At 39.6% G+C, this 18794-nt stretch overlaps 1 protein-coding gene across 4 annotated transcripts in view; it reads left to right on the top strand.

Annotated features, from left to right (window-relative positions):
• Nucleotides 1–15917, top strand: part of LOC5575879 — a 59275-nt gene extending 43358 nt beyond the window's left edge. For 3 of the 4 annotated variants that reach the window (XM_021844544.1, XM_021844550.1, XM_021844555.1), the window contains 2 exons: nt 14891–15013; nt 15394–15917. In XM_021844544.1, coding sequence (XP_021700236.1) covers nt 14891–15013; nt 15394–15548 — 278 coding nt within the window. In that variant the 3' untranslated portion in view covers nt 15549–15917. The remainder of the gene's footprint in view (nt 1–14890; nt 15014–15393) is intronic. The other variant, XM_021844560.1, reaches the window with a different exon arrangement.
• Nucleotides 15918–18794: the final 2877 nt, after the last annotated feature.

The following is an 18794-nucleotide window of genomic DNA, read 5'->3' as shown; positions in this document are numbered from 1 at the left end:
AATCATGTTAAATTGTGTTGTATGCCACGTTATCTCACAGGATTACATTACATATCATGTATATATTTGTTCAAACCGTGTATTGGTTTCAAGAACATCCAATTTTGAAGAATCACGGGATGTTTATGTGTACTATATCAAAGAGGGTCACAGCTTAAAAAAGTTTCGGAACCACTGCCATTGATAGATGATCAAGAAAGACACCAGAAGGTCTTGATATCGTGCTATTAAAATCGTTTCGTGTTTAGTTGTCGGGGTAACTCCAAGTGCCTTGCCAGCAGCTAGATCCACGCCACGCCAAACAAGACAAGAACGAAAAGGCGGCCCCGTGTTCGCTTCTAAGTTGCGGCGACTAACAGTAGGCCGTGTTCCACTCCACACAGTTACCAAGTGACGAAATTCGCAAGCGTGCAAGCTCATTTGCCGCGATAGGCCCAGAGTAAGTATCGAGCCGGAGAATCCGGGCCGTCGGGAACCGGTTTCAACCGGTCACTGGTACTACTTTACGTAGTGCAGCGTTTACTACGCTGCAGCTCAGAAGGACTTGATATTGACATTTTCCGCAGCTTTGACGAAAAAATGTTGCCCAATTAACCCTCTAATTCCGAACCCTGCCTTGTGACGGGGTACCCTTTAAGATTTTTTGTATTTTGGTTTTATGATGTATAACACGATAACTCCTCAATTGTCCCTTCAATATCGAGTTATGAAAAGTTGAGTGTATTATATTTCTCCACAAGTTATATGAGAATAGCTTGGTAATAATAAATTTATTCCAAAACTATTTTTACGCCAGTGTCAGTTTTTACTTTCAGTGTAATAAAATATGTTTAGGAAAAAATAAAAATTTTCATAGTTTTTAAAATTTCGTAGATATTTAATTTTTTTTATTGTCAAACATTCGTAACTAGGAGTTTGAAGAAAAAAAAAGGAATGCTCAAGAATAAAAATAAAATAAACCATTGTGATATTGGGATCAAAAAAAAAATTGGGTATTAGAGGGTTAACGTCGATCGCGACCATAGTGATCTCGGCGATAGCTTAAAACAGTGACCTAGATTCTTTCGAAAATGGTTGAGTTATACCTACAATCAATTTTTGAAGGAATCAAGCTGCTTTTAGGATTCCGCATTATGACCTTTGTCGCCGGCAGCGATCTATGCGTTTCATCACTCTTACTTTCAACGGCGCTGCTCATTGAAATGATGTTGGTGAGGCAAAGTTTGCTGCAAGAAGTTCGATTAATAATGATATCTTGACGATTATGTGCTCCGGCCAGGTATTGACTTCTGGTCTGGTGGAGGAACTGCTGATTGGACAGCTCAGCCAGCCGCATGTTTGACACAGTGCCAGTGGTAGACATCCAGTACATGGCGGCGAGACAAAACCAGTTTTATTGAACTCAATTCGATTTTTCACGCCCATTCAACCTCTTGCCTTGTTGGGTCGTAGTGTTTTTTTTTTAAATAATTTCCAATAGCTTTGTAAATGTTCATATGCAAAGAAGATGGTCTTATCCATGCTATTTTCTGTTTCCTTATATTACATTCATCCTGAGACAATGCATTTTCACCTTAATACAGTTAAACAGAACGTGAACTCTATTTATCATTATCAAGAAAAATATACCATACATTTATTACTGATTTGTTTGTATACTAATTTAAAACGAAATTGTTATACAAATACCATCGGAACTCAAAGTAATCATACCCGATAGATTACTCAGCTTAGTCTTATAAAGGCATAATTGTACTTTGTATATCATGTTGTTCAGTAATCGTCCGAGCTAGTTGTTTCAAAATTTTGTTACCAGGCGGCGCTAGTGAGCATAGTATTTCTGTATTGCAGATTATTTTGGGCCCTGACTACATAGAAAGATGACGTCTTCTGCAAATTTGTTAAATTTCAAATCAACTAGCACGAACGATAGCCCATGTATTACTTTGGCGAAGACGCCATCTTTCTAAGTGGACAGGCTCCCGAGATATCTGCAAAACAAAAGCAAAAATTCCATGCCCATTAGTGCCACCTAGCAGTCAGATTCCGAATTAAATGAGGTATCATCATATAGCACTTCCCCTCCAGAACAACTTAAATGAACACTCCAAGTTTCGAAATTATTTTTGGATTTTGAGGCACGGGTGTGTAACTAGTTCAGTATTTTTTATTAAAAGCATATTGTTTGTTCTTCAAAATAATGTCAATGAATATTGGAGAAAAGGCCCTGATCAGCCGTACGACGCAACTAAAGCCCTCAGTACACTGTTTGTCAAGTGTGCAAATTTTTCCGCACGCATAAACCAACATGCAAACATCGGTCTCAACAATGACAAAACATCTGAAGTGTCAAGTGGATATTGAAGTGTTAGTTTATGCGTGTGGAAAAATTTGCACACTTGGCAAAGAGTGTACTGAGGGCTTAAGTCGCGATGCTCTCACAAGAGTGCTGGAGGGCACTGACGTCCACCTTCCGAATACAATTCCGAATCCTCATGGTCAGCGGCTTCGTATTCTAGGCCCTCCTATTATTTTTGTACACTAGGGCATTGAGGGAGCCGAGAAAATCTTCAATGAGACTGCACTGTGGCAAGTTAGTCGAGTTCCTTTTTTTCGGCACGTACGATATCCTTTTCTGTTCAAGATACTCCAGCGTTTTCTTGGCGTAATGAGAAAACGCCCTTCCCATCCGCATGATGCTCCTTTAAGAACGGCAGAACAATTTTCTCAAGACACTCCTCCTGCTACACTTGTGGATTGATGGCGAGATCGCTCGTCTTGGGTTGGGTGACAAAACGTCAAAAGGGCAAAACTTCGAAAAGAAAAAAGAAAAGATATGGCGATGTACAGCAAGGAGGTGGTCACTCTACACACGTCGTTGGCGCATATTTTTTTCATGCTGTGCCTTCAGAGCGCAAAAGTGCGTGCCAAGCTTGATATTATTCCAAATGCTATAAAAATCCTATGAACTGAAATTACAGGAAAACATTCTCAGCTAACATTGACGTCTGAAATTTTCGTTCTGTTTGCATCTCGTTCCGCAAATTTCAGAAGCCTTAGGTAGGGTCAAGATTCCTTCGGGTAGAATTGCACGATCTGAGAGAGACTCGCGAAGAGGAAAAATATCAACGTCATATGCAGCCCAGATTCCCCTCTCACGAAAGGTCAAATGCAGCCCACCGTTTTTATGGCTGAAAATGTGAAAAGTATTGTGTTCAAAGTAAATTGTTATTGAAAACCTCAGTCAGCGGAGCAGTTTTTTTCCAAAGTTGCTGATAAATCTAAGCAGAAGAATTATTATTTCTAATGTCTGCTACGTTTGCTGGCATGAAATTTCACTCAAACGGCTATTTATGATTCGATGTGATGCAAACTCAATCATTTTTTGCTGAGAGGTTCATGTGAGGATTTGAACGGCTTGCGTATAATTGGTATAAACACAAAGTGGAATAAGAAAAAAACTCAGCAATCACAGAAAAAGAAGACCGTCTTCGCGAGTCTCGTCTCAGGTTACGATTACTTTGGGCTAAGAAGTTCGGAGTACCATCCGTTTTCGCTTCACAAGCAAAGAATTTTTATTAGGCGACGGCATTCCGGGATACGTTTCACATAATCACTTATGTGTCACATATATTACTTTAATGGGAAGTTTTGGGAAACGGTCCTGTTGTCTTGGGCCGATAATGAAATATGGAGCATTAACGGATATATAGGGGTTAAGATGTAGGGGAGGCGTGGTGGAAGAGAAAGGAGTGTATGTGGAGTGTATGTGTATAATATCTCCTTTGAAGGAGGAACGCAATGAGACATAAGCCATTGAAAACCGCTGGACGCATGGCGACATTGAGATAAAATTCTCAAGGAGGCAAAGGAGGACAATCCCATAGAATGGTGGTCATACTTATTCGGGCGTTCGTCATTGCATTTTAACTTGGTCTTAGGTTTCCCAACACATTTTTTACTCTTAAGCGAAGTATGCACTTCAACAAAAATGCGTGGGAAATTTCTTGCAAGAAATGCTCAAGAAAAGCATTTTTCTTTGATCGCAGTACGCAGTTGAAAAGAAATGTCAATTCAAATGGAGCTCACTGTAGGAAATTTCTTGACCATTTCTTGAGCAGAAATTTACTTTTCTTAAGCGAAACAGCATACTTAGCTTTACTTCGGGATTCGATACCTTACCTTTGGGATTCGATATGAGTTTCAATAAAAGAGAAAACAAGACTATAGGTGAAAAGTGCAACTGATGTGTCTTTTGATCTCGTCCCGTTTTAGCCCGCCTATCTCTGTCAGCAACAGATGTTCTAATTGCGTCGCCTGCGGTATTCTTCTTCTATAGTTTACTATATCTATTGGTCTATAAAGTGGATCTGAAATAACAAAAAAAATATAAATGGGAAATACAGTTAACTCTCCCTTACTCGATATTAAAGGGACCATCGAATTAGGGAGGTATCGAGATACAGAACACATATTTTTCAAAATTTAATTTTTTTTTTATTATTTTGACAAAATACATTCTGAATAGTTATTTTTACGTGAATAACAAAACAATTTCACCACATTTACCTATGTGACACTTTTTTACCAATCTGCAAAAATTAAAAATTTTAGCACCCAGAAATTGGCTGTAAACCCTTATTTTACTATCAATTTAATCATAATAATCACATTCATGAAATTTATTAACGTTTGGAGGACATTTGGAACTTTTCATGAAAATATCGAGTTAGAGAGGTAAACTTACTTGGGAATTTGAAACAGATAGCATCGAGTTAGGGAACATCGAGTTAGAGAGGTATCAAGTTACAGAGGTATCAAAGCATGCTAGATTGAAGGGACCGCGGATTCCATCGAGTTAGGGGAAATATCGAGATACAGGAATGTGCGCGGGTGTGCCCAAGCAGCGCCTGGCACATTGTGTAGAGTGACCACCCCCTTGATGTACAGCATAACTTTTTCCTACTAAATTTATGCTCATACTCATATTTCACTTCTGGGGGTATGGCCAGGTTGTCGCCGGAATTGTAGCTGTCATTTCCAGGAATGTGGGTCTTCGAAAGCGGAAAGTAACTTTCGTCCTCCAGCACGAATCACGTACAGCGGTAGTTCTTCGTCATCCACCGGCACTGCGATTTCACGGTCGCTATCTTTTAAATTTAATGCAAAAACATTCCGATTATTTTAAATTATAAAATCAAACTTAACGATAGCAAATTTTACAACTTTTAAAAATAATGGGAAATTTTGTAAGAAAAACCTTTGCTTTTCGTAGAACTAGAATTTTTCTTTTATCTAAAATCTTAACAAAGCAACTTTCAAACATTATTTCATTCTTTCTCACTCTTCCATGAGATTAGTAAACAACAAAGCCACTTCCATAACTTTTAATCTTGAGAGCCCCTGGTGGTGCATAGGGCCGATGTGAAAGATTTACATCCTGGACGATTGCCCGCTATTGCCTTGACCGGTTGCCAGGTCAAATTTTAGCCGACTTCTTCTATTTCTTTACTAGGGCTGCGCCGCCATGAGCCTCTGGGTTAGCCTCTGCTGCGATGTCCTGCCGGGTTCCAGTCTAACGCTTGCTTGTACATTTCCTTTCCGCCCTTCATAGAGTGTGACCGACTTGCCTCCACTTTAGTTTCATAATTTCTGTTCGATATCGACTTCTGGTGGCATCAACGATGGGGCTCAACATTCAAGATCCATTTGTGGACCACCAAGCACGAATAATATACCGCAGGAATCTTCAAGCGTGTGCTTGAATAAAGGTGTAAGTCGCATGATCGATTTCTCTTCATCGACCTATTTTCTGTGAATAGAGGTGCCAAGATGCATTTGCATCGGCATTTTTCCACTTCGGACCACTTGGCAGCGATGCAATCTTGCGTCCTGAGGTGAAAAAATGGTGACCAACTTGCAGCTTGTCACTCCTATTCACAGAAGAGAAGATAGATGAAGAGAAATCGATCATGTTATTTACGCCCTTATTCTAGCACACGCTTGCATTGATAAACCACCTGCAGCCTTTGAGTGTTCTCCGCTGATACACACTATGTCTAACTGGCGTATAGCAACACAGATTTCACGTTGCAGTTGAATATTCGAATCGTCGTGCGTTGGCTTTTAATAAGACTGTTTTTCTTAAACTCTCAAAAGCAGCCCTCACCTTCTTGATCCGTGCACCTATGACTATCTAAGGACTGTTCATTTTATAAAGTGGACACTTTGTTTATGCTATATCTTTTTTATTTATTGATAAAATCGTAATCGGTTTTCTGTGTATCGTTGACCTATTATTCTAAAATGCTATGAAAATATAAAATGCTTTTAGTTGAAGAGCTAAATAGTTTTTCCAAAAACTCTTAAAAAAAGCTGTCCGTCAAAGTTTAACATTATTTTTCGCAAAACAAAAATCCTTATTTTTATGAACAAATTGTATGTTTGTATCCTTTACTATTCTACTAAAGGTAAAGCTTTAAAAATATCAATTATATTTCACCATTCTATAACATTAGGTAACTTTAGTGATTTACCCATTTATGGCCAAATTTGTTGATACACCATCCTTTCACTCCCAGCAAAAGAGAAAAGTAAAAAGCGTGTTCAAAACTAGTTTGGATTACTAAAGAAACTATATTAGTATAAACGAAAGCTAAATCGTGAGATTAAACTACAGTCTTAAGTATAAATTTTACTGTTTATGGTAGTTTTACTAAAAAGTCTCATACTTTTAAAAACATGTACGCATATTTATCGATCTACAGCAAATTGTAAACAGTTTTCTCCGAATTTTTCAATTGGTAATCTCAGAATAACATATTATGAAAATAATATGTGGAAAATAAAATCGATTTTATTACAGCAGTGTTGTCAATTTTGATGATTGTCAATGTACTTTGATAGGTCTTCTAAGAATAAAACAATTGTGTTTCTGTTGTGCTTTGAATGTGACGTGGGGACTTACTAAGTAACTCTATGAAGGCGTAAGTTATTTTTCATATTAATACTATATTAGGACTTCCGTCAGGACGTACTTTTACACAAAAAATTCTACTCATATCAATTCCCATCAAATTTAAAAAAAAATTCTTTAAAAATATACGGGAAAATTGATTTTATTATATCTGTAAAATTGTTGCTCCAAAAATAACTTGATTTTTTCCATCAGGCTTCTGATTGATGATGCTTTCGAAGAACAAGCCTTTTTTGAAAATAGAAAATATAAATTATCGAATTTTCCAGCCAATTTCTTACAATCATTGATTTTGATAACCTCAAAAAATCGACCGATCTAATCGTTGTTCCATATTCGTGTGAAATTTAATTATTTTGGAGAATTTTTTTTATCACAACATTGTACAATACTAGTCGAACGATGTTCAAAAAACCGATTGAAATTTCATTGATTAATAAGAAAGATACAGCATGCACAAGGTGTCCACTTTATAAAATGAACAGTCCTTAGATGCCGCCTTTTGACACCAACTGACTACCAAGATATTGATAGGTCATTTAGATGTTCCATGGTAATGGGTCGCCACAACAACCATCAGTTTGGATCATGATCAATTGCTCTAACGAAGATCTCGTCAATTACGATGAGGAACAATAGCGGCAATATTATACATTATTGCCTAACCAAAGCTACGACCTGTATGGGGTCGGACATGATGCCGTTGTGCAAAACTCGACACATGAACGCCTGAACGCCTAGTAGGGGGAGATCCCCCAGTGCCGGACAGCACTCAATACCGGACAAAGTTGAAACATTGAGAAATCATGGTCCAATCAAGATGGTGTATTAGTAGAAAAGAAAGCTATTATGTAGACTAATGTTTGCGTAGAATAACACATCCTTGAAATATGCATCCCTTTTTAAAAAAGTAGAAAAGTTTGAAAATCTTTAAAAAATTGACGTATCTTCTTAATTTTGAGCCTATTTAGTAATTATTTTGAATATGAAAAAATACTTTGGATCCCGCAAGCATGATCGAACATAATCCTAATTTGATAGTATGTATGTATTTTGTACCATAATTGAAGTAAAAATGGACAAATTACAATTTTGGTTAAGCACCTCCTGTCCCTCAGTTTCGGACAGCTTGATTTGTTATAAGATATCTTTGTAATTATTGCATTAGTGTCTCAAAATACTTTCATTTTTCATGGGTTCCGTCGACCATGGTATCAAACATGCAATAAAATTAAGAAGAATGAACATTCATAACAACATCGTAAAATGTGCTATTTTTCATCATATATGAAAGAGGTTTTTGATAGGCATCTTGCAAGCTAAGAAAAACTCAAATTATTTTTGTAAATGTTGCAATTGCATTGAATTGGTAATTATAAACTATTTCTATAGTGTACACATTCAATGATGTTCAAATTTACAGAATTCGAGGCATTTCCAGATCGTGTCCGGTATTGGGTGCCACCTTGCAAGATCGATCAATTTGGTACTAAAATACATCATCAAAACACAATGTCAAAATTCATATTTATATTTTCAAATTTATTTTTGTACACTATAAAAATGATAATATTTATCATAAATGGGTAACACGAGCCCATAAAATCAATATTTTTCGAATTATGAATTTAGTGGCTTAAGTGTCCGGTACTGGGGGATCTCCCCCTACTATGCTTTGATGAGGCCGATAATTTTATCAGGGACACCTTTGTGCAGATCATATGCTTGTTTGTAGTTAATGAACACCAAGTATAGAGACTCTTGGAATTCGTTGACCTGCTCCAGGATGATATGGACCGTGACAATATGGTCCCCACAAGATCATCCGGCACTTAATCCTGCCTGCTGCCGTCGAAGAGTCACGTCAATCTTCTCCTGTATCCGGTTAAGGACTGCTTTGAACTGAACTTTGAGAACTAGACACAATAACATGATGCCTTGCAAATTATTGCAAACAATCAGGTCACCTTGCATCCAGTCGCCCGGAAAGGTCGCGGTTTCTCAGCTATAGTAGAATGATGGATGCAGCGATTGTGCCGTTATTATGAGGTCAACTTTGAGTATTTCAGTTGATATGCGACCAACCCCTTCCTTAGCCGAGTGGCTAGAGTCCGCGGCTACAAAGCAAAGTCATGCTGAAGGTGTCTGGGTTCGATTCCCGGTCGTTTAAGGATCTTTTCGTAATGGAAATTTCCTTGACTTCCCTGGGCATAGAGTATCATCGTACCTGCCACACGATATACGAATGCGAAAATAGCAACTTTGCCAAAGAAAGCTCTCAGTTAATAACACTAAGCTGAGAAGCAGACTCTGTCCCAGTGAGGACGTTAATGCCAAGAAGAAGAAGAAGCGACCAACTCCTGGGGCTCTATTTGACTGCATGCTTCGTTTCTATCTCCAGCACTGATGGAGCTTCGATGTTGACACATGTAATGTGTCGAACCGTGCTGTGAAGTTGTTGGGGTGGTTGACACTTCCAAAAGATTTGCGAAGTGTTCGAACCGTTTTAGCTGGTCAGCTGGGTCGGTAAGCAACTGTCGATACGCGTCTTCCACGGGCAACGTCGCGTTCATCTTTGCCCCACTATGGCGACGTGAAATATCATAGGAGAGGCATATGTCGCCGTTTGATGCTGCTTTCTCGCATTCAACGGCTAGAGAATCTGCTCTTTTGTCCCGCCTACATGAGCTTTTCACTTACTTTTCTAGAGACAAGTACCGCTGACGGGCTGAGACTTTGGCTCCGCGGGTTTGCGCTAGCTCTATCGCTGCTTTTCTCTGCTCCTTTATCTCTCTCTAGGTGTCATCTTTGATGCACTGCTTTCTCAGGGTGCGCAGTCCATCCAGATTATTAGCGATCCTTAGTTCTTCCACGCTGCCACCTTCGGGAATGTTCGCAGCGCAAGTCCTCAGTTCTTTTACGAAGGACATCTCAACTGCGACGTCTTTTTTTATTTTTTACAAGGGGGAAATTTGCAAACAGATCTTCTGAGAAGGTAACTCCGGGAATGCGGGGATGACGCACCAATGACGACCCGCTAAAACCAGCCCATGCACTGCACTTGAGCAATTCTTTTTGGATTGCTAAAGTGGGTACAGTGCATCGACATGACCCTTGGCCTCAGACCCTTATCTCCCCGGAATCACCTTACGATATTTCTTCGGGGAGGGGCCAGTGCATATAGCACAACACACGTAGCAGAAGTAGCTTAAGCTAACTGCTGCTCCTAGCCAACTTAAACAATGTTACAAGGGACCAGCCTCGGCGGGGCTAATCCTCTGCAGCCAACTATGGTCGGCGCTCCATAGGCGCTGCAATTCTAACATAATGTGAGTGACAGCCGTAGTTACTGCATTCCAGTACTCGGCATCCGCACACATTCTATCTATTATATTGCGGGGGACGTGTCCCCTCCGCATGTAGCGAGCATGCGACTTCTCACAACAATGAAACGGGGGCAATCGAACACGACATGCTCTGCTGTTACCTCCACACTAGCACAGTTGGGGCTCGCAGGAGACTCTTAGTGCCCGAACCTATGCAGGTACTGTCTATAGCAAACATGTCCTGACATAAACTGCTTCAGGTGGAAGCTCAATTCTTCATAATTTCTTCAACACCCACATGTCTGACATATTCGGTATTAGAGGTTGAATGCATGAATGAGATGAGTCCGCTAAAGGTAGATGGACCCACCTTTAGCGGACTTATCTTATTCATACTGTCAACCTCTAAGCATTGTCTCTTTACACGCGTTGCAGACTCTTCTCGTACCTCTTTGGTTGAAGCACTTACTTAATAAGTCTTACTTGATTATGAGCCCGATGACCTTTTAAGATACCGTTCGGTATGCGCTTGCTACTCTTAAGCACAAGTTTTATACTCGTTCTAAACGCTTTTAACCAGATTAATCCTCCATACATCAGTAAAGATAGCGGTACTCCTGCCAGGAGCTTGCATTTACTGACAATTACAGCAGAGTTGTTAGACATCATCCTCGAAAGCAACGCTATAGCCATAGATGCCCTTTTACAGGCGTATTCAACGTGGCTAGTGAAGCTAGGCTTGTCATCGATCATTACCTAAAGATGTCTAAGGGATAGCGCTTAAACTCTATGGTGCAATCACCACCTACCGTGGTAAGCGCCCGTTGCTCGGACTTGCGGTTGTTGACCACCACCGCCTCATTCTTGTGACGGACCAATCCTAGTTTTCTAGACTTCATCCATTCCTCAACTATGGAAATAGAGTGCGTTGCTGTCAACTCTACTTCCTCCATCGATTCACCATAGACCACTAGGGTGATATCGTCGGCGAAGTCAACATTTTTAACACCCGCTGAAAGGGGCAGCCTCAGTGCGTCATCGTACATTGCACTCCATAACAACAGGCCCTGGATGGACTCAAATTGGCACTCTCACATAGACTATCAAATCATGCCCGTTTTTGACTCTTGATTTCCTTTTTGAGAACCAACTTTGTCTCCCTGAATGCTGCACCGCGTTCTTCTCTTTGTGCTTCTGTGCGTGCGCGTTGCATTTTTCGTCTAGCCCGAGGGCAGATTGCTCAAAAATCTGCAATTGATTCGCACCACCACGACGGCCTGTTCTCTCTTAGAGGGGCTTTTCTCGGCATGGAAGCATCACACGCTCATGATATAGCAGTAGCTAACTCTTCACAGTTTAGGTCCAGAGTGTTCCGTTCGCGCCTCGGGGCTTCAGTGAATACTTCGCCGTCGGAGCGCGCTGTTTTCCAACCTCGGACTCGGATCGAGTGTCATCGCACTGCTCTCCGTCCGCCTGTTATTATACTATAATAAACTAGTGGTCCCGGCAAACTTCGTCTTGCCATCAAGTAGGCTGTTGAAAACCGCTATGCATCGTCCCATACAAAATGACAGTTCCGTTCAGTCCCGTTTCTCCTACATTCCCGGTGAACATCCTGAAACTTTTATACACACAAACACGTCGGAACCCTTGACGAACAAAATGGGGGAAGAATTATCCAAAACCGTTGCCCCGTTCGTGAGCCATTTCGTGACATACAAACACCATTCCATTTTTATTTATATAGATAGATAGATTAATGTTCGCTATGAGTTAAACTGCCATCAACGCGACAGTTCATGGTACCTAAAAGGTTAGGACTACAAAACGTCACGTCGATAATCGATTCTGCACCATTTCTGCGGAAGGTACTCACTGTACCCACATTTGCCAGCTCTAGATTTAATGCGGCCAGAGATTTCAACAATAGTTGGCCTCTTTGGTTGGTGCAGCGGCTACCCCACTCCACTGCCCATGCATTAAAGTCACCAGCTATCGCTACTGGCTGCCGATTAGCTAGTTCGGCTATCATCCTGTCGACCATGTGGGAAAATTCCTCAATCAACCACCTTGGGGGCGCGAATCAACTGCAATGGAATACTCTGTTGATGTTTGCTATCGCAAAACCGTCATTTAAGATAGAGACTACTGTTTGGATTGGGTATCGTCCTGTCGTCCCTGTAGCTGCTAGCTGTTGAGAACTATCCTCCACCCCATCGTTTCCGCGACTGACTTCCAAACTAGCTGCTGGGCTGCATCACAGTGGTTTAAATTTAACTGTATTTCTTCCGTGCTGGCTGCTTTGATACTCCGCTTGTGCCCAGACATTTGGGTCCACCCGTTAAGGGTCCGTTGTTTGCTCTGTCGACACATGTTGGGCACTTAGCGATGTGCTTACAATCACTTGCCCTATGACCTTAGGTGCCGTTTACACAGCTTACTTCTATCGAAACCATTGCAATTCCACGACTTAACACTTGAAGCAACCGGCAGCCCCTTCACCGCCACCTGGTTGCCCTGCGGGCTCTTTCTAAGGTAGATGACCTTACTGGCTACGTCGATGTCACACTGCGCTTTGTGCGCGGCCGAGACCTCTGCTGCATCTGTGACCTCATCCAGATTTTTGCACTGGAGAGTCGCTTCAGCAGTAAGGGATCTTACATCAACCTAGTCGCCAAAAACTTCTTGTGCCAGTTGCTCATAGACTGCACCCTTGGCATCCTTCTTTAAGACTAGGATCATTTCACCAATCCTAGTCCGGCTTATGCTCCGCACATCTGCGCCCAACAGCGATTTCTCCGTGCTTCGCATCGCCTTCAGAACCTTGGCAGATTTCACTTCCTCCGTGTTTATAACGAGGGCTTCGCCTAAATTCCTACGTTTCGCTGTTTTCGGTTTAGCGTTCTCTTTGAACTCCGTTTTTGGTTTTCTCCTTTCTTTCTTTCCTTCCGACTCGTATCCACGGGTTGCTGTTGCCTTGCGCCTGTGGTTCCTGTGGATGCACTGCCTGGTTCGGGCTATCCCATGGCTCTTTTTTCTTGGCTTTCTTAGCCTTAGGCTTGGTGTTGGCCTCTCCACCGTTGCCATGTCCTCTTGATCACGGAGCTTGGCTTATGCCAGCTATACCGCTCTGGAGGACGGCTGCGTACACTCAGAAACACGGGTAGTCACAGAATGACTAAATTTTAGTAATTTATGACTGTTTTCTATCTGCCTCTCTTTCATCCTGCAGGGAATTTTATTCCTATTTGCCAATTCACCTGGGTTGAAGCATCGTTAAGCTTCAACCCAGTCGAAATGACAGTTAGTGTGAAAATTCACAGCAGAATGAAAGAGAGGCAGATAGAAAATAGTCATTAATGCATAAACTTTAGTAATTCTGTGACTATATTTAATTCTGATTGTAGGTAACTTTTCCCTTAGCAACCATACGTCATCCACGTATTCATCCTCGGAAGGTCCTCTGTTTCGCATCGCGTATCGAATAATATTATCAGATATATTCGCGTTGCCTGTGAAGAAAAACACTTTAGTCTGACACAACTTAGTGTCTCATTGGCCTTCTACCTTGCCAAGTTGTCCCTTGGCTTTCTCGTAGTCCTGCTTTGCAACTAGGACTGATTGTCGCAATTTCAGTAGGCTTGTTTTCAAGTCTTTGCTGATATTGCCCTGAACCACGGTGTACTATATTAAGAAGGTGATATATTCCGAAAACTGACAGCTACTTGACGACGTCATTCCTATCCACCTCGAACAATTTTGCGAAAAAAATGATCTAGTGGCCCGGAAGATATATGGTACGATAGGAGTGACGTCACATGTTTACAATGAAACTTGATATTTACATCAGTAAAGAGCCTGCCTTGTTAATGTTTATGCCGTGGCTCTTAACAAACTCGATGATGACATCGAATTGCTCAGCAGCTACCTGCATTTTCGGAAAGTACTCCTTATTCCGATCCATGGCCTCGATTAATCCCGGGCCATCGGTCACCTCATATATTGCACCGGAGCGACCAGTGTCTGCCATCGTCTCACTGTCGTCACACTGTTCTCGCTTAAGTCGATGTTGGTCACCTCCTTTCTTGGCGGGGACCTCAGTCAGTTACTGATGGGTCCAGAAGCCTCTCCTTCACATTCCGCTAGTTGTTTGTTTTGTTTGATCATCTCTTATGGGTCCCCCTAAGAGCCGCTATCCATAGTCGGCTTTATGATCCCATGGTTATCTATGCAAGCAGGGAGGCCATGCAAGGATTGACACGATCCTTTAAGAAGATCCTTTCTATAATTTGTAGTGAGGAATCTTTGGAGATATTCCTAAAAGGAACTCAAATGGATCTCTGATTCCTAGAGAAATCCTTCAAATTATACTTCCATGAATTCCAAGATGAATCCCAGATGAAATTTCTGTAGGAAAACCTGAATAAATCCTCGGGTAAAATATTAGAAAAATCTTGAGAGCCATACCTGAGGATACCAACCAAAATTTTTCGAACGTGTTCAGTTGACAATGTAAATGCTACTTAACCCTTAAGATATTTACCGCCTGCAACATACTCACATATATCCTGCTTTCTCTATTCCACAGCTCCAGTGAAGGAATCTAAGGGTTACGACGACGAAGACATCCCCGCTCCAGCGCCAGCCAAGACCGCCAAGGCCCCAGCAATCGGTAAAATTTCAGATAATGTTGTTTTTGCTTTAACGAAACGTAATTTAAACCATTAATCTTCTTTGTTCTTATCTTTCTTATTCTATTTCTCCCACCAATCTTCTCCCTTGTCTTTCTACAATTGCGATCTTTTCTGTAATTCTGCGTTGATCCGTCCATCTAATATTAACGAACCGCCGGGATTCCGTTCCATTTCCGGTCACTTTTCGCAATAAATTGAATCATGTTAACAATTCGAATAACCTCACTCTTTTTCTTTCTGTCTCTACTTGTACTTCGGTCCGGCCACAACTATTGAACCATTTTCTCTCTCATCTTTCTTTTTGTTTGCGTATCTCTTCCCATCCTGATTGCTCTTCTTCCCCACCGCATTCCTTCCCTTTTCCTCACTCTGCGAAATACAACTTATCCAATTCCAGTTCCGAAGGGGCGCCGCTTCGGTCCAGTCCGAAAAGAACCGGAACAAGCGCAGTCCGAGCAGAGCGAACAGAGCAACGCTGACAACAGTGGGGCCAAGTCGCTGTCCAGCCGTTTGGGTCGATCTCGATTCGCGCTGAACAAGGCACAGCAATAATGGCGCTAGCGAGTAAAACAGTGTATGAGTGAATGCGAGCAGTTTTATTTTTTTAGTATTAGTGAGAACAAACAACTATGATTTAGATTTTATTTTTTCGAGAAATCTCCGTTTAGAAAATTGATGCGAGTGCATTTGAAGCGAAGACAAAAAATATTTTACCAGACGATGATGTTTTCAAAAAGATTAGGACAATACATGCATTGCATAGGATGCATGTGAGAAAGAGTAAGATTATTCATGGAACACCATGATAGTTGAGCTAGGTAACAATGAATGAAGGAAAAATAGAACCATGTGGTAAATGTAAGTTTATATTACAGCGAATTGTAAAATAATAGTTTGAAGTAAATATAAACACAAAATCTATGTAACATTAGATTAAATTCCGGTGGTATTTCACAGTTCTGAATGATAAGATTTTCATAATGGTTACTTATGAGCTGCAAGTCGTAGCGCATAAGGACTGTTCATTTTATAAAGTGGACACCTTGTGCTTGCTGTATCTTTCTTATTAATCAATGAAATTTCAATCGGTTTTTTGAACATCGTTCGACTAGTATTGTACAATGTTGTGATAATAAAAAATCTCTAAAATAACTAAATTTAACACGAATATGGAACAACGATTAGATCGGTCGATTTTTTGAGGTTATCAAAATCAATGATTGTAAGAAATTGGCTGGAAAATTCGATAATTTATATTTTCTATTTTCAATAAAGGCTTGTTCTTCGAAAGCATCATCAATCAGAAGCCTGATGGAAAAAATCAAGTTATTTTTGGAGCAACAATTTTACAGATATAATAAAATCAATTTTCCCGTATATTTTAAAAGAATTTTTTTTAAATTTGATGGGAATTGATATGAGTAGAATTTTTTGTGTAAAAGTACGTCCTGACGGAAGTCCTACACCAGTATTAATATGAAAAATAACTTACGCCTTCATAGAGTTACTTAGTAAGTCCTCACGTCACATTCAAAGCACAACAGAAACACAATTGTTTTATTCTTAGAAGACCTATCAAAGTACAGTTGTGTTCAGAATAATAGTAGTGAAAGCCGATTTTCATACAAAATGCTCAACTTTGGCATGATGTAACTTTGTTTCCATATTAGCAATCGGCATGAAATTTTGGCTGTGAACTACAAATATACTCAATTTCATTATTACAAGTTTTGAAAAATTTCACACTACCGGCTAAAAAGTTAAGCACCAGGTGAAATCGCTCAAAATAATAGTAGTTTTGATAATTTAAATATCTGCTGTTTTTTGCGTTTTTGAATTTTTCTTCATTCATCGTATCAACCATTTCCACCCAAGCTATAAATGTATAAACAAGCCAATTTATTATAAAATTGTTGCTAAACAAAAATTTACAAAAGAAAAACTACTATTATTTTGAGCGATTTCACCTGGTGCTTAACTTTTTAGCCGGTAGTGTAAAATTTTTCAAATCTTGTAATAATGAAATTGAGTATATTTGTAGTTCACAGCCAAAATTTCATGCCGATTGCTAATATGGAAACAAAGTTACAGCATGCCAAAGTTGAGCATTTTGTATGAAAATCGGCTTTCACTACTATCATTCTGAACACAACTGTACATTGACAATCATCAAAATTGGCAACACTGCTGTAATAAAATCGATTTTATTTTCCACATATTATTTTCATAATATGTTATTCTGAGATTACCAATTGAAAAATTCGGAGAAAACTGTTTACAATTTGCTGTAGATCGATAAATATGCGTACATGATTTTAAAAGTATGAGACTTTTTAGTAAAACTACCATAAACAGTAAAATTTATACTTAAGACTGTAGTTTAATCTCACGATTTAGCTTTCGTTTATACTAATATAGTTTCTTTAGTAATCCAAACTAGTTTTGAACACGCTTTTTACTTTTCTCTTTTGCTGGGAGTGAAAGGATGGTGTATCAGCAAATTTGGCCATAAATGGGTAAATCACTAAAGTTACCTAATGTCATAGAATGGTGAAATATAATTGATATTTTTAAAGCTTTACCTTTGGTAGAATAGTAAATTGTATCCTTATACATACAATTTGTTCATAAAAATAAGGATTTTTGTTTTGTGAAAAATAATGTTAAACTTTGACGGACAGCTTTTTTTAAGAGTTTTTGGAAAAACTATTTAGCTCTTCAACCAAAAACATTTTCAAAGATTTTATATTTTCATAGCATTTTAGAATAATAGGTCAACGATACACAGAAAACCGATTACGATTTTATCAATAAATAAAAAAGATATAGCATAAACAAAGTGTCCACTTTATAAAATGAACAGTCCTTAATGGTCCGAATCGACATTTTAGCAGGAGAATGGCGTTTTCTCTGTACTCGTTGATTTTAGACGTTCGATGTCTTTAGAGAAGTTATTCGTAATTGAGTTTTGCATCTTCTAAGAAAAAAGATGTATAGGGTTACCATTTAAGTTTAAATTTCGACTCAAACTTGTGCAAACTTTTAGAAAATGTTATTTTGAACAGCGTTGTCCGAGACACTTCTTATCTAACTCTTCATTTGAGCCAAGTTTATTGATTTTGAAAGTTTTAACTTAGAGTGGACCCGAAAAATCAGTGTTTTCAGACTAACTTTTTTATTTTCAGTTTTACGTGACTATGGTCTTCAAAAGAGTTGCAGAGGAAGTAATGATACATATTTTTGCTGAAGATCGCAAGTTTATAATTCTTGTGATTTAGAAGTTATGAGCAAATTTAAGCGAAAATCTTTAGATGCTCATAACTCAAGGACTTGATTCGATTTTTTTTTTCTTTAAGCGACATTCGAAAAACCATTCAAGGCAAAAATTGTGAGAACGTATTTTTTTGTAAATTGAGAAAACTCACTTCAAAAACTAGAAGTTTGCCTGTAACTCACAAGATTTTACAGTTAACGACGTGCTGCCTTCAGCAAAATTGTAGAATTTAACACTTCAGTCGTCGCGCTGTTGTATTTTGTACAACACTAGTGAAAAAAGCTCGCTGTACGTTCACAACGACAGCGTGGTGGTTCTGACGGTGGCAAATCGCGCGACGACTGGAAGGTTAACTAGATTTACAACTTTCCAGTTCTGACAGAGTGCATATTATTTTCCTCTGAGTTTCACAACTACATCTACACTAGGGCACCCACACTATTGAGCGTGATAACCACAATGCGGTCGATACTGTCGCATGCCGCTTAAAATTAATGAACAGGTGATGCGTAGGGACCTGATAT

This window comes from Aedes aegypti, chromosome 1 (assembly GCF_002204515.2).
Source record: "Aedes aegypti strain LVP_AGWG chromosome 1, AaegL5.0 Primary Assembly, whole genome shotgun sequence".
NCBI classification, from domain to species: domain Eukaryota; kingdom Metazoa; phylum Arthropoda; class Insecta; order Diptera; family Culicidae; genus Aedes; species Aedes aegypti.
The sequence above is the reverse complement of the archived record's forward strand: the minus strand, read 5'-3'. Positions and strand labels throughout refer to the sequence as shown.